A 15,983-nucleotide genomic window follows, 5' to 3' on the forward strand; every position below is an offset into this window, starting at 1 on the left:
CTCTCTTGGCTACGTTCTCAGCTCCGTGACCAATTAGGAGCCCCCTCGATCGCCGAGATGGACCGTGGATCAACAGCCCAAAACTCCCGCCTGGTGGAGGAGGTGTTCCGTGACATCAAGGGCCGGCGAGCCGCCATCATCAGGGCGCTCACCACCAGTAACTCTACTCTGCTTCTTTCTTCTTTTCCTTTCTCAACAATGTTATCATCATTGACCTTCTGTTGTTTCCTAGTTATTCGCCTGTGCAGATTTCGAGGACTTCTATCAACAATGCGATCCCGGTTAGTAATTCCACAATCTTAGCTGCTGGTGGTTAACTTGGTTTTTGAATTTCAAGTACTTGGGAGTTTTATCTCAAATGGGGTACGGTGTGTTGGGAGGTGCTTATGGTGCTCTAGCTTCAAGGTTTCAGCAGGTATAAAGTACAACATGCTTCTTTAAGGAAAATGCGAAAGGCTCATTGTTTTACTGCATTATTTGCCTTACCTTTTGTTTCTCATATTTCTGTTCAGAGGGTTTTGCATATCTCATTTCGCCTACTTTGCAATCTATGGCTTATGGAAGGGGACAGATCCCTACTGGCATGACAATGGTGCCCATGGTCTTACCCGATGGACGACTTGGATATGTGCTGTAAGTGAGCTAACAATTGTTTCAACAGATAAACATTCTCGTAGAGTAACAAAAGCTCTTTGTTTTTTGTCTTCCATATGTTTTTTTGTCTTGTTTTGCAACTAAGATTGTTAAATCATCAATACATTCTCCATTTATCTTAGGCAACAGCCTGAAGCACCTGTCTCAAGACCGCAACATGGGGGAAAATATAGTGGCAGCTCAAGTGGAGGTCAGAACAATGACAGTGGACGTGGACGCAGATATAAGCCATACTAAGTCATTTTGGTTCTCTCTTCTAATTCCTGGATTTCAAGCTGTATTGATTGGATCTCTATGAGTTCAACGTTAATTTAAGTAGCTTACTTTTGTTACCTATTGTGTTTTCACGTTTTGAGTCAGTTTCGCCTACACAGTTGGAAGAGCATGGTTTTGAAAGCACGACTATCCGGGATGTTCTTACAGCTAAGGGGAAGAATGCTGATGGTTCCTAGCTGTGGTGCACAACTGATGACACTGTTTATGATGCTATCAAATCTGTAAATGGCCATTGTGTCAATCTTGTTTGGGATTACCATCCAGCTTTAAATAGTTTTAACTGATGGCTTATGCTCTACTATTTCTAGATGACACAACACAATGTTGGAGCTTTAGTGGTGGTGAGACCCGGAGAAGAGAAGACAATTGCTGGAATTGTTACTGAGAGAGGTAATTGGTTGTCCATGTTTGTTTTTGTTGGCTGTGAAATGGTATTAAATGTGCTCATGGGTGCATGGATAAAGCTAAACATTTATGTGAAATCATAAGATATTTTCCAATTAGTTGGTAAATTTCTCAATTCTATGGCTGCTCCAGTAGATTCAACTGGGTAGATGATTTTCAGATGTTCTTCGGCAGCTTCATTTTTATGGCAATCTTTTTACAACTGAGTGTACGCCAATGTGAAGTTTTAAATTTCAATTAAGTTAAAAATTATCTAATTATCCTGAAAGTTATTTTCATGACATTTTGATAATCACATTGTCTCAAACACAATCATTTACTTGATGCAAATCAATTGTGTGATGGTCCAATGTGTGTGCCAGTTCTCTCTAAGCAGCAGATTTGTTCTTCACCTCTTCAAGACATTAGGAAAATAAGTTTAAGACAATTTTAATATCCTACAAGAGCAGTTGATTAGCAGATAAATTTGGTCTTCACCTCTATTCAATATCTTTTTTGAAAACTAAGAACCAGTTTTGATAATGGTTCTTTTATGCAATTATACTTGCCGTGCACATTACTTGTGTTCTTAACGATTCCTTCTTCTTCAGATTATCTCTGTAAAATGATTGTACAGGGAAGATCTTCCAAGTCAACTAAAGTTGGTGACATAATGACTGAAGAGGTAAATTTCAATCTCAAGTTGTACAGACAATGTCTGAAAATTTTGAATTGAGTAGAAGTATTATTTCAAGATTTTGTTATTTTGCTTCCAATCTGATGCCGATTCTTTTCCTATATCCAGAATAAATTAATCACAGTGACTCCAGAGACCAAGGTTCTGCAGGCAATGCAACTGATGACAGGTCTCTTTAGCAAGATTTTGTCGACAGATTGTCTAAATCAATTCAACTAGTTAATCTCTCAACATGTATTAAACTGCTGGTTTCATGCGTTTTAGTACAACTTTGTTGGCTGTTTACTAGGACCACGTGGGAACTCCTTAAAAAGAGTTGAAGCTTCAACTCAATGCAGGGTTTATATATGAGGTCGAGGTTCAGTGAATGATTCTATAATGGTATGTGGATATCATGTAATATTTATCTTAATGAAAAATGAGTATATTCCAATCTCCCAAACCTTGATGTATTATCCTCACTATTAACTTTTTAAGGCCTACCTACATAAAAAATAGATCTTTGTCTTTATGTTTGAAGGCAAAATAATCCATGTTTTTGAATGTGATATGAGTTTCTCTTCTCTTGTTTCTGCTAGAGTATGCTGTTCTTTGTACAAGTTACATCGACATTAAGTTAACCGTGCATTTTAGAACTTATGTAATTTTCGATATTAGCATCCTATAATATGTCTTAATTAATGGATTGTTATTATCAACTCAAAAGCTAAGGTGCATTATTTCTTGTCTTAATACTCAAGTTTTCTCTCCTTTTTTTGAACAGGAAGAAAGCTTATGGGATAAATCTGGATATGAACACTTAAACGAACCGCTGCACATATTATTGGAGGCAGAATTTACACCAGACATAATTGATGCTCGCTTAAACTAAGCTGTTGCCACCCTTGAAGATCTTCTGAAGCTTGTGGCAACAAAAACTTTCACCTAGGTTGCATCCTCCTCATTGTTCTACAAGATGTCGACGCGAATGTTATTATCGAAACATAGTCACTATTCAAACTCCAAATCTTGCAGGACAAGTCAATGGACTACTATAAGAAGCAACAGCTCAGGGAGTTGGCCATACTCAACGACACGTTGAGGGAAGAGAGTCCACAAATGAGCCCACAAATGTTCAGGGAGTTGCCCCACAGGAAGCAGTTGTAGATGGAGTTTATTTGTTTATTTGTATTGAGATAAATTTTATTTGAATATGAGACATGTTTCTTCTTTTATGATTATAATTCTTGTATAAGTAACATTTTGAATGACATTGATATGGGGAATATTCTTTCTTTTGTGATTATAAGCTTTTATTATATATTTATATTGAAATATGATATATTGGTATTAAAAGACAATAGTTTAAAAGACAACGATTTAAAATTGTTATTATTGTTGTCTATCACCCTAAAAGATAACGGTTAAAAATCGTTGTCGTAGCCCCAAAAACTGTTGTAATTGATAGCAGCGTTATTAAAAATGCTCTAAACAACAACGGTTTTAAGCCGTTGTCTTTTCATTCAAAGACAACGGTTTTAAACAGTTGCAAAACTGTTGTCATTTCATTCTACGACAACGGTTTTAAACCGTTGTCGTAGCCCCCGCTTTTAAAAATACTGCCAGTTACAACGGTTTTAAAGGGCCTACGACAACGGTTTTTAACCATTGTCTTTTAATATTTTTGTTGTAGTGACGGTCGAAAAAAGAGGACGAGAAGTCGCCAGAATGCCAGGGAGCAAGTTCACCGGTGCACTGAGCGCAAGTGGAGGCTTCTGAACGCACGACTGCGAAAATACGGCGGAGGAGGGCGACGAGGGCTTTATAAGGTTGGGCCCGATCCTCCCGAGCCGTCAGATTCAGGTCACAGGGCCCGAGGCCGATATCTAACCACTCATTTCAAACCGCCGAAGGTCCCATCGGATGCGACGCTACCGTCGTACGATGACGTCAGTGGCGCCACGTGGCATCAGGTCACAGGAGCAAATTTAATGAGCCCCATTACGGGGTAGAGGCCGCGTGCCCAACCTTAATGGTAAGGATTTGCACGCATTCAAGGGAGATCCTAGGGACGTTAGCGTTGACCGCCAGCGGGTCGGTAGGGCAATCATCAGTAGGAGGTCGAACGACGATACAGGTGGCCTCCATATTGGCCGAGCGGAATGACATTTTCAAAAGTGGGAGAACGGCTGTCACTCGGCCCGACTCGCAGTCCAGTCAATCGGACTTAGCGCCTCCTTCGACTAGACTTGAGGGGGAGGCACGTGATCCGGTGGTAAGGATGGGGGACCCGCCCAGGAGGAGGTCAGTGACACGTAGGAGTCAAAGGTCAAGAGGGTCGACCCTAAGGTCCTGCCGAGTGGAATCTCCCAGGCCGGACGAAAGACAGCTCGACCATAGGTTGGGTTTTCGACGTAAGGTAAATGAGTTTCTGTGACGAGCGGCCAAGCCGCCCGGTTGAGTCGCAGATCAAGGTGGCGCAATCTCATCCGAGCACATGACCGGAGGCCTTCCCGCTCGGTCTGATACACTCACATCCTCGCGCGCCTGGAGCGTCGGGCGACCGGCCCGGCCGGCCCAGGAATAGACGAAAGACAGAAAAGGACAAAAGGGACAGTTGGGGAGATCAGCTTAGAGACAGCTACCGCCGACAATCGGCATGGTCGACGGCCAAACCGTATACAGAATTGTACGATGGAAGTTTTCATTGTCCCGTCAAGGATATGCTCTGACGGCTGCAGAATGACGTCAGACATGTTTTTTTTGACATCCATGTTTGAGGTATGTTTGGGGAAGTGTACACGTCTCGGGAAGCGTGCACGCATCTCCCCGGTATCCTATATAAGGACCCCTAAGTTTCAGCGGAGGTATGCAATGATCCACACTGTAGCTACAGTTCTCATTATCTTACTCCAGCTTTTTTCTCGCCTGACTTGAGCGCCGAAGGGTCGTCATCGGGAACCTCATCCCGGCCCGACTTTGTTGCAGGTTCGTCGGAGGTCCAACTCATCTCGATGTCTACACGAGGCCAGTAGAGAACGCCACGTTCCCAGCTTTTATCAACTCATAGTTCGAACAAGATCGTATGGTAACAAAACGTTTAGCAAATTATTCAAATAATTTAAATCTCAACTACAATTTTACTACAGGGGATTTTTCGATTGTATAATGATAAATCTAAAATGTAAGGAGTCCTTTGCACTTTCAAATTTATGACGAACCAATCAAGAAGAAATTCATCCGTCTCCCAAATTAATTACGTCCAAAACCTAGATTATCAATAAATAAATAAATCTAATTGGGATCTAGAAAATGTGACTTTTGATGCTGTAAGATGGAATCTGCGCCACCCATTGATTCGTGAGAATACGATAAAACGATCTTGTCGAGTTGGAGGACCACCGATCACGAGGGATGACTCGGCCGCCAAATCATCATCCATGTGAGCCCCACATCTATCAATTCATTCAGTCGACTAAACCTTATGACACATGCTCTTCTATGACTAGCCATTATTTATCTTCAATTGGGGTTAGAATATAGAACCTCTAGTTCCAGATTTAAGAAACTATCAAATTATAAAGAGTTTATGAATAAGAAGGTTGCTTGGATCAAATTCACTAGTTAATCTACAAATTTATCGATTGAAATTGGATAAGTAATGTAATTCTGTTTGAAAATTGATGAGATGGATATTAGGGATGTGACGATTTCATTGATCTCCTGTGAATTTCACTGCGACATGCAGCGCAAGTGGCGTCAGTGCCGAGTCAGGAAAGGGATCTCCAACAATGGTCCTTCGACACTCAAGTCAATCTCCGACGAAAAAGAAGAAGCAGTAAGTGGAGCAATAACAAAACTGTAGCAACAGTAAAATATCGTATACCTCCGTCAATGCTTGGACCCTCCTTTTATATAGAGCTCCGGTAGCATATGTGCATGCTTCCCAAGATGAGCACGTGTCTCAAAGCTTTTCCTGAAAAGACCTATCAGTAAAGTATCCCTAACACAATACTTTAACGTGTCGAGCATATTTCTGAAGTGATAGTGGAAGTTTCCGCCATACGATACTCTGTCTGACCATACCGCCTGTCAACGACACTAGCTCCCAAAAAGATGTCAAAAGATAATCTACTATGTCTGTTGCTTGACCGAGCGGAATAGTCGCTCGGTCGGAATCCCACTGTCCGCATGTTCTTTCATTGGCTCGAGCGAGGTAGCCGCTCGGGCGATAGTCCACTGTTCGTGTGCTCTGTTGCTGGGCCGAGTGGGATAACCGGTCGGCAGAAAGTCCACTGTCCGCGTACTCTATTGCTGGGCCGAGCGGGATAGTCGTTCGGCTGGAAGTCCACTGTCCGCGTGCTCGGTTGATGTCGAGTCTGTTGTCAAGCAGAGCGTGGGTAGTCGTTCGGCGGGTAGTCCACTGCCCACGTGCTCTATTACTGGGCCGAACGAAATAGCCTCTCGGTTGGTAGTGCATTGACTGCGTGCTCTATTGTTGGGCCAAATGGGATAGCCGCTCGACCGGAAGTCCATTGTCCACATGGTCTGTTGCTGGGTCGAGCAGGATAGCCGCTCGGTCGGAAGTCCACGGTCCACGTACTCGGCTGATGTCGAGTCTGTTGTCAGGCTGAGCAGGAGTAACCGTTCTGCCGAAGTTGAACTCTATTGAGGCTAGGCCTCGCTAGTTGGCTGATCAGAGCATGTTTCGTTTGACCGACAGATATCTTCTACGTGTTGACCACTTTAACTTTAACCACTTGTTATGAGATAGGCTCCTCATCATCCTCATCATCATCGCATCACAATCTATAATCAAGCTAATCATAATATAATAAAAAGGAGTCACGGCGCTAATCTTTGTCTCCCATGCATGCTTTATTGAGCTAAACATATACAATTTATTTTTCTCACCACCATTTTAATCACATGCCAAATTTATTACCGTGTCAAAAGGTACGAAACAACTTACGTATCACAATGTTACGTTTGTCTTTAGTCGTTCGTTGTGTGAGGAAACAAACTTCTTTTTTTCCACCAACCTCTACCCAACTCCACAACTTCGACAATAATAGAATGGAATATCCAATAAAACTATACTTCTCTAGTTTTGCTCATCTAGGAAAATTTTCCTTGTTATCGTCCATTTTTGTACTCTTTAATTCTTCTATTTGGTTAGTTTGTTCCCTTATTACCTATTTTTTTTTGGAAACTTTAGTACTGCTTATATTTGTTATGTTTATATGAAATTTAATAGTTATGATTATAGACATACACATATTCTTATATTAGAATTTTTTATTTTATTTTAAATTTGAATTAAAACCATACGCCTTGAAAAAAAGCAATATAAATAACATAATGCGATTAGTATCGTTGATGGTGGACCGTCTTATTGAGTTGTTCGAAAGGCAATAAGTACACGCACTCTGTTGGGCCCCACCACTTTGGACCAATACCCCCAATCCAATCAATCATATCGCTTTTTAATCAATTTTTTTTTTGAAAAAAATCCTTTTTGTATTTTGACGGTTGAGAATGTGCCACTTTTCTTTATTATTCTGTTTTTTTTATAATAATAATAATATCCTATTTCTAATTGAATCGAGAGTCCCTTCACCGCAAAACTCCACCATGGAAGACGGCGACAGCGGCCCGAGAAGATCCACGCCGGCGGAGGAGGAGCATCTGGCGGGACTGACGGAGGATGACTACGCCGCCCTAAGACCGGTGATCGACGCCCACCACCGCTACGACGTTGGGCCCGGCCAGTGCTCATCCATCCTCGCCCAGCGGATCCGCGCCCCGGCCGCCACCGTGTGGTCCTTCGTCCGCCGCTTCGACCGCCCCCAGGTCTACAAGCACTTCATCCGGAGCTGCGCTCTCAAGGACGCCGGCGGAGGCGAAGACCTCCGCCCAGGCTGCCTCCGCGAGCTCAGCGTCATCACGGGCCTCCCGGCGAGCACCAGCATGGAGCGGCTCGACCTCCTCGACGACGCCCGGCGCGCGATCGGATTCACCATCATAGGCGGCGAGCACCGGCTCCGGAACTACCGATCGGTGACGACGGTGGACGAGGTCGGGGGAGGCGACGGGGAGGAGTCGCGGAATACAGTGGTGCTGGAGTCGTACGTGGTGGACGTGCCCGAGGGGAACACGGTGGAGGACACCACGCTCTTCGCGGATACCGTCGTGCGGCTCAACCTGCAGAATCTCGCCTCAGTGGCGGAGGCAGCGCTTCCGCCGGCGTGAACTAGTGAAAGGGCACAATGAGTCTCGGGAAAGGATTCTACTGCCAGCCAAACTTTTACCAAAAACCCCCTCCAATTTGTGCTCTCTCCCATTTGGGCTTTATCTGATACTCTAATAAAGGAGGGCTTCTAGGCTCATAATATGAAAAAAGCTTTATGATGTTCATAGACAATCAAATAGTGTAACAAGTTCAAAAGATTTGCTCCTGTAGATTCTATGAACAATGAAAGATAATCAAGAGAGGCTAACAATTTTTTCTTTTGGTTAAAAGAAGAATTTACAGCATAAGAGTGAGGCTACGAGATACATTTAGAAGAAAGAGAATGAGTACCTAAAGGTATGCTCTTAACTACTAGCAAACACGTTATAAAGATGGTTAGTTTTTCATTATTAACACGATCTTAAACGGATGAAAATCCAAATACTAAAAACAAACTGATAAAGATGCGCTGTTATTGCATATTCTCTGATGGATCCATCCTACCATTCCTGAGGGGTGAGTTTACTCCTGCAGATGTAAACCCATTCCGCAACGAGGTATTGATTTTGAAGATGAGATCCTCTGTCAAACTTTCCCCGTGTCCCATTAGATCATGTCAGATCTCAAGGATACATGATCTGATGATCTGATAGTGAATACGATATGGGGACACAGGAAAAATGAAACAGAGAATCCCTCTCCTTTCCATTCCATGGAGCCATTCTGGGAGCTTCGGCAACCACAGTTTTAGAACCTATTTTGTGTCCATCCGTGTGACTAAAAATTATTTTTTTACACACAGTGACACACGAAGCAAGTTCAATGACTAGGCTTCCTTAGCAAGGCCAGGCTGCAATCGAGGATCATGTTTGCATGCATGATTCCATCAAGTTCTCCCCCTTCCTCTACATCTTACTCCTACCTGATTCCTTTCCCCTCCTCAGCTTCCAACGCTGCTTCTCAGCACACCAAGTGCGATACCTGCACCTTATTCTTATGGCTAAGTGCCGATACCTTGATCACAGTTTAAGAACTGCAAGATGTGTTTGCACCTTCCTCTTCTTCTGCATGCTTGAGAGAGTACATACAATATCCATGTTCTACCAAAGCGATTTCAACTCTAGACTCCTTAAATGTCATTAGGATAACAAGTTATAGAGGTCAATACAAAGAGGAGTCAGAAGAATAACTATTCTCTAGTAATTGAGCATAATTTATCCTCATTCAGTTTCTTGTGTAGGCAAGAGCATGCATTCAAAAGAACACACAAGATTCTATAACAACTTCGAGTGTATGGGAAAGAAGAACTAAACATTTTCAGAAAAAAAAAAAACATAAATGTAACCAATGATTGAAAGATCAGTAATCATGAGGAACAACATACTGTAACAGACATTTCTATCCTACAAGGAAAAAATGAAGATAGCCTCAGACTTTCTCTATAATTAACTGCCTAATTGCATAAAGACAATGAGAAAGGTGATGTAATTAAAGATAAACACTAACTCAGTTAAAATTTGAACACAACATAACACAAAAATATATATATATACAATGGATCAAACCATTTCACTGTGTATGTTTATTTCAGGAGGAAACATTAACTACAAAGGAGTAATCTTTGACCATGCATAAGTAAGCAACACACATTAATTCAAACAACAAACTTTTAAAGTTCGTCAATTGAGTTGCTTCGGAATTAGAGTGCATGTTCCACAAATTTACAAAAAATAAAATCGCTGTCACAAGAAAGAACTCAGGAAGAGCTTCCCGACAAGGTGCTCTAGGAAGTAGTAGCACAAAAGGAGAAGACAATGCGTTATTAATATATCAAATAAAACTACAAAATTTTCATACCAAATCTTCGCTTGGAGAAGCTTTATCTGAAATCTTCCTTCTATTTCAGTCCAATTTCAGCTTTTCTTTAGTACAATCCAAAGTTTGCAACTCTGATCGTCATCCTCATATTTGATCTCCAGGACCGGTAACTCAAACTGACCACTCATCGCCCGTCTTCCCTATGACTCGTCATCAGTAGAATCCTCCACATTTCCTAGTCCGCAATTGCTCTCCTCCGCCGGAGCCGGCGAATCAAGGTCACCCGTCGACTAGGGTTGCATAGAGAGAATAAGGCGGTGACGCCAGATAGTTCGGGGATTTAGCGGATCCGGGCAGCGTCAAAAAAGACCTGCGCCCGATTATGTTTCTCCGAGCCTGCCAGGTCATTGATCCGTGTGACTACTATTCCCACCGTTCATCGAGCTTCGCTCCCCTGCCGTTCGGAACATCCCCACCGTTGGTTATCCCTCCTCGACGAACAAAACAAACACTTTGCCCTCTTCCCTCTCTGGCTTATCGTCTTCTGTTTATGTGTTTTTTTTTTTACAATTTCTTTCCCTTGTTTTTTTAATTTATTTTGCTCTTCTTCTCTTTCCCTTTCTCGTCCATTAAAAAGCCGTCTCGATCCTCCTCCTTCCTCCACTGCCTTCGCCAATCCGCCCTCGCCATGGCCGCCAACGATGAAGATTCCGGTAAATCGTACCCTGAGGTGCGTAAAAATCCGATTTTTAGCATGTTTCACCGGCGATTTCAGTGTAGAATCCTAAGCTTGATGCTTGTGGTTTTGTCGGCAGATGATAATGGAAGCGATCGATGCTCTGAACGAGAAGAACGGGTCGAACAAGTCGGCGTTGTCCAAGTATTTGGAGGCCAGGTACAGCGACCTGCCGCCGTCGCACGCGTCGCTGCTGACGGCGCACCTCGCCCGGTTGCGTGAAACCGGCGAGCTCGTCTTCTTGAAGAATAACTATTTCCGGCCGGGCCCAAACTCGCCGCCGAAGCGCGGCCGCGGGCGCCCTCCGAAGCCGAAGCCAGCGCCCACCCTCGGTGAGGAAGCCCCCTCCCCGCGTCCCCGCGGCCGGCCGCCCAAGCCCAAGGACTCTCTCTCCGTCTCCGTCACGAAGGTGACCTCCGGCATCCCCCGGCAGCGCGGCCGCCCGCCCAAGTCCGCCGCCTCGCGTCCCGCCGCCAGTGTTCCCGTCGCCGCCGGAGGCGTGGTCAAGCGAGGGCGGGGGCGGCCGCCAAAGGTGAAGCCCGCCGCCGAGCCTGCTCTAGTGACTGACGCGGCATGATCAAACTGCAAAGTCAACTGCTAATGCTGATATCTCAACTGTTCTCTCCTCCTTTGTTGCGTTGTTGGTAGTAATCTAGAGATGGACCTTCGTGGTCAATGGTGGCGCTTGGAATCTGCATGTAAATTATGTGGAGCTGTTTGTAGTTTTCTGCTGTACGTAAAGTCACTGACCAAAACTGTTGCAGTGCTTCCTTCACTCTTCTTCTCTCGTGCAACTCTGCATGCAAACTACTGCATTTTAGTCTCTGTTTACTTCGTGGCTTTACAGATACAAAAAAGTCTTCACTTTGTGTTGTGTGGTCATTGTTTACTCAGTTTTCACAAAGAGGGACAGCTCTTCGAAATGGGAGCTCTCTACCGCCCAAGTAAACAGTCAGTTATTGTTCATTTACCTATTTGTTTTGAATTTGAATCAGTAAATTACTGTGATTTAGGGTTGAATGTGGGATGATGAGCCTGTGGGATGTTGATGGGGTTTTGGAATGTAGCAAGCAAATGGAATTAGTCTAGTGGTCTAAAGGAGTTGTGTTTTGTGGTCATTGTCTTTGAATCTTTTGGTGCTTTGTGTGTTATCAGGACAGTGTAGTCCCCTTGGTTGATAACTCTCTTGACCCTAAAAATTATAGGGGATATTCCATTTTTCTTTTAAGTAATTTTAGCTTTATTTGGGCAAAAGTTGTACCCTTCAATTCAACTTTAACTCTCTTTTTTTGTTTTTTCATTCAAACATGCCCTATTAAGGCTACACTCTAGAAAGAGAAATTTGAAGCATATTAAAAAGTGTTCTTAAAAAACAAAATGAAAATTACTTGACAATTAAGGCCTATTATGCTTAGGCTTAATTAATTGTTTTATATTATTGGTTTGGGGCAACTTTCGGCACTAGAAGTATTATTAATTAAGAAATCTTTTTTTATTTTATATCAGCGAATTAAATTTTAGATTTGATTAAGAACATGGCAAGTGAGGTTTGGGGAAGTTCCACGATGGTCATCAAAAGTTCAGAAGTTAAAGGCGAACCTTCACGTAAAATAACGAGGTCATATTGTAGAGTAATTAGAAATATCCGAGGTCATATTGAGTATTGTGAAAACTTCGAGGGCATTTGTAGAAGATTTTTTTTTTTTAAAAAAAAAGAGAAGTGATAGAGCAATGAGCTGGTTAGAGAATAACAACACGTGACAGCACGTGAGAGAATATTGGGTCAAGTGATGGCCATGAGAATAAACCAAAACAAATTATTTTTTTTTAAAAAGGCAATAAAATTAGGATAATTTTAGTACATATTTTCTCAATATGACCTTAACACTTATGAAAGGGGCAACAAATTGTGCCAAATTCACAAATCCAGCATCTGATCTACAACCTCACTGTACACATAGAAGACCATTTTACGAATCGGCGAACCCTCGAGATATCGATAGACGAAAGAAGTTCCGCGAGACTTCGATATTTGAATGGTGAAGTGATAATTTCACATAAACATGATACTTACATTCAACATATTATTGCAAGTAACCAATACAACCATACCATGGCAGTGCTGATTTTTTTTCACTTTGCTTTCCTAGCATGCTTGATGAGCCAGTCGATAACGATATCGATGTTTACGGATTCTTTGCATGAGATCATGTAGTAGCATACCTCCCTATCTTTGATGTCCTCCAAAGAACTGCATATTGGTAACCAAATCAATATCGAAAAGAACGATATGCAAGGGGAAATCAATTAGACGAGAAAAAAAATAGTGTGCTAACAGTTGGTCAACAAGAGCTTGTTGAGAGACAGCTTCCGACTTGTCAATCTTATTGCCGAGAACAAGTAGGGGGATTCGACCGAGTGACGGCTTTTGTAGAAGGTCTTGTAGTTCACTTTTTGATATCGGTAAGCTATCTCTGTCTGCGGCATCCACAACATATCTGTCGACATTATGGAAGAGAATGAACATGAACTGATAAAAAAACTCAAGTAGAACTTAGAACTAAATAACTAGAGCAAAATTTTCCTTTAGTATTCATTTTCGTGTGTTTGTTTCATGGAATGAAACTGATAAAAAATAACTAGTCAAAGGGGAATGCAATTGATTAGAAATGAAATAGGAAAAACTTTTCTTAGGGCTGGCTTTACTCGAGTAGCAAGCTAGAGGAGAGTAAACATGAGCCAATAATATGCATGAATTATCCAACCCCATGTGCAATTTTGCGAATTCCAAACTTTTCACCTGAGTAAAATCAGTCTTAGCTTGATTCACAAAATGAAATAAATTCCTATGCTCTAGTTTATTCGAAAGCTATTACTCATTAGAATGATAAGATATTCCAGCATAAAATATTTTGATGGACTGGGATATTTTAGCCAAATCCAAGTCGTATGACCCAACTGGCGAGCCCAGTGCAATTGATTCATTCGATTCACTCACACGTCCATCCAGCTTGTCCAAGCCCTACCTGCCTGTTCCTCTTTTATTGACTATAGAGTTTGCTATATAGTTAATCCATTTTCATGACTTATTTACACATAGTTTAACTAAAGAAGATTTTGCTGCAAATATATAATACGAAGAATGCATTTCATCGAGCAAAAGGGGAAACACAGTCAAGGAGGAGACAGTGAAAGAAAATTACAGAATTGCAGAGACTCCACGGCAATATCGCTCCCACATTGTGCGAAATCTCCTCTGACCTCCTAAATCCCATAGCTTTATGGTAACATTTCCCTTTGTGACTTTCCGCATATTAAAGCCAACCTGGTTTCAAGAGAAAGAATTAGGACGACTTAATAAGTTGCTAAATGATTGAGCATCAAAAGAAAATGTTGAGCTAAAGGTGCATACCGTAGGGATCATATCTTCACTGTAGCCGCCAGTCTATAGATTTCAAACGGGCGACAATCAGAATAGAATAAACTTGAATAAAACTAACAAAATAGAAAATGATTTTCTGAATTAAACTCACTGCAATTGCATTGACAAGAGATGTCTTTCCTGCATTTTGAAGGCCAACCAAGGAAAGCTCCATCTCTTGTTTGAAAAAAAGGCTGCAGAGAGAACAATTAAGAATAGAACTAAATCGTGATTTGTGAACGTAAGGCATTTCTGGTCTTGGGTTCTAAGTTCTATATGGATTTAATCGAACAGAGTATAGTTAGTATGACACATAGCTAGGTTGAAGAAAGCAAATTAAGAAGAAAAAATATATATTGCACACGAGACTAAATGCTCGTACCTCATCCATGAAAAATGCTACGAGTTGATTTTTCTATGTGAATGTGAATGAACTATACCTTTCATGCCTGATAATATATAACTTTTATATGCCACACAAGGTACCGATGTATTGCTGTTAATAAAGGATACATGGTGAGGCAAACTGACTTAGATTCTTTGATGATCCCAATCACAGCTACGGAGCTACCTCTCCTTTATGCAAATTCTAATGTTTAATCAACAAGTTTTTTTTTAATGAAAGTTTTCAAATAAATATTAAAAATTACTCATTCACATAGGCTCCAAAACTTAAGCAAAGTTTTGGAAAATTGAAAATTCAATCAAAGCAACACATCACGTTAATATGTATAGAATGGATACTCTTTGATGGCCAATCAAGCGGGCATTTGCACGGATATACTAAACAGTCTGAACAATGAACTAAGCGATGGAGTTTACTTGTATAAACCAATACGGAACAGAGTTGAGATAATCATTTTTCCTAGAAGGAAAAAATATATATAATAAAACAGAAGGTGAATAACAATTCTCTGATGGCAAGGAGACATTTTCATATGCGAGATTCTATGCGAATAACAATTCCCATCCCGATCCAACCAAGGCACATTCCACAAGAAGGTATTGAAGATGAGGTCCCTCTAATCCAGCGGGATACTCAAGCAAACACCAACGAAAATCAAATCTTTTTGGCAAAATTTAATATCTATTGGAATCCTTATTTTCTATAAACCCTAAAAATTAAGCCGATAATCATCCACAAGTCCTAGGTTCGGAATTCGAGATGAAACGCACTTAAACACAAGAAAAATCCCAGATTTTTGGGATCTCCGAACAAGCATCCTGTCCGGAACAGAGGTGAGAGCGAGAAAACGAAGAAGGTAGTACCTCCGAAGCCAATTGAGTAAGGAATCCAAAAGTCCCATGTCGAAGTAAGCGAAGGAGCGATCGATCGCCGACAACCCTAGAAGACACGCCACTGCACAACAGAAGCGCCGTTTAAGAATCGACTATATGGAAAATCTGCACTTTGAAAGGCCCATCCAGTTTTGGATTTTGAACACGCTTATTTTATTGTTTAATTTTATTATATCAGTTTATTATAATAATATATAATAAAAATAACAACACTGAATAATTAACGTTATTATTTATTTTCATTTTTTTAAAGATTCTATCGGAAGGTTGTTTAATTTTATTTTTTAACTGCAGTTAATATCTTCCTTGAAAAGAAATGCCAAAATCTCATCATTTACGAGCTAGTCATTCAGGAGAATAAATTATTACGTTTAAATTATCTATCCCATAAATTATTACATGCTTTCTAATCTAGTCACCCCCAATCTAAAGTCAATTAATTTATAGCCGACCATAAGATGGTCCGATAAATTATTACATTTAAAAT

The 15,983-nt window shown here is 41.4% G+C and overlaps 3 protein-coding genes across 4 annotated transcripts; 2 read left to right on the forward strand and 1 right to left on the reverse strand.

The window, feature by feature from the left end:
* Positions 1-7,595: 7,595 nt before the first annotated feature.
* Positions 7,596-8,294, forward strand: LOC122032524 (abscisic acid receptor PYL10-like). Its single transcript, XM_042591833.1, has one exon. The coding sequence runs from the start codon at positions 7,625-7,627 to the stop codon at positions 8,240-8,242; it is 618 nt and encodes a 205-aa protein (XP_042447767.1). The 5' UTR covers positions 7,596-7,624; the 3' UTR covers positions 8,243-8,294.
* Positions 8,295-10,588: 2,294 nt separating this feature from the next.
* LOC122032547 (HMG-Y-related protein A-like) lies at positions 10,589-11,607 on the forward strand. The gene is made up of 2 exons (XM_042591858.1): positions 10,589-10,770; positions 10,856-11,607. The coding sequence occupies exons 1-2, from the start codon at positions 10,729-10,731 to the stop codon at positions 11,351-11,353; spliced, it is 540 nt and encodes a 179-aa protein (XP_042447792.1). The 5' UTR covers positions 10,589-10,728; the 3' UTR covers positions 11,354-11,607.
* Positions 11,608-12,776: 1,169 nt separating this feature from the next.
* Positions 12,777-15,617, reverse strand: LOC122032532 (ADP-ribosylation factor-like protein 8c). Of its 2 annotated transcripts, XM_042591841.1 has the most exons (6): positions 15,467-15,617; positions 14,310-14,391; positions 14,189-14,221; positions 13,980-14,101; positions 13,113-13,274; positions 12,777-13,027 (listed from the first exon to the last, which is right to left on the reverse strand). In XM_042591841.1, the coding sequence occupies exons 1-6, from the start codon at positions 15,502-15,504 to the stop codon at positions 12,910-12,912; spliced, it is 555 nt and encodes a 184-aa protein (XP_042447775.1). In that variant the 5' UTR covers positions 15,505-15,617; the 3' UTR covers positions 12,777-12,909. The 2 variants fall into 2 exon arrangements, with proteins under 2 accessions (XP_042447775.1, XP_042447784.1); XM_042591850.1 differs by lacking the exon at positions 14,310-14,391 and having other exon boundaries at positions 15,467-15,595.
* Between the last annotated feature and the right edge of the window lie 366 nt (positions 15,618-15,983).

The sequence above is a fragment of the Zingiber officinale genome, chromosome 1A (assembly GCF_018446385.1).
Source record: "Zingiber officinale cultivar Zhangliang chromosome 1A, Zo_v1.1, whole genome shotgun sequence".
In the NCBI taxonomy this organism is placed as follows: domain Eukaryota; kingdom Viridiplantae; phylum Streptophyta; class Magnoliopsida; order Zingiberales; family Zingiberaceae; genus Zingiber; species Zingiber officinale.

What these genes read in the sequence shown, in the direction of transcription:
- LOC122032547 (XM_042591858.1), top strand. Translation starts at nt 10,729, where the DNA reads ATGGCCGCCAACGATGAAGATTCCGGTAAATCGTACCCTGAG. An exon ending in CCGGTAAATCGTACCCTGAG is followed by an intron (nt 10,771 to 10,855) that starts GTGCGTAAAAAT and finishes TTTTGTCGGCAG; the next exon opens with ATGATAATGGAAGCGATCGA.
- LOC122032532 (XM_042591841.1), bottom strand. Translation starts at nt 15,504, where the DNA reads ATGGGACTTTTGGATTCCTTACTCAATTGGCTTCGGAG. An exon ending in CTCTTGTCAATGCAATTGCA is followed by an intron (nt 14,222 to 14,309) that starts GTGAGTTTAATT and finishes TGAAATCTATAG; the next exon opens with ACTGGCGGCTACAGTGAAGA. An exon ending in CGTGGAGTCTCTGCAATTCT is followed by an intron (nt 13,275 to 13,979) that starts GTAATTTTCTTT and finishes TAATGTCGACAG; the next exon opens with ATATGTTGTGGATGCCGCAG.
- LOC122032524 (XM_042591833.1), top strand. Translation starts at nt 7,625, where the DNA reads ATGGAAGACGGCGACAGCGGCCCGAGAAGATCCACGCCGGCGGAGGAG.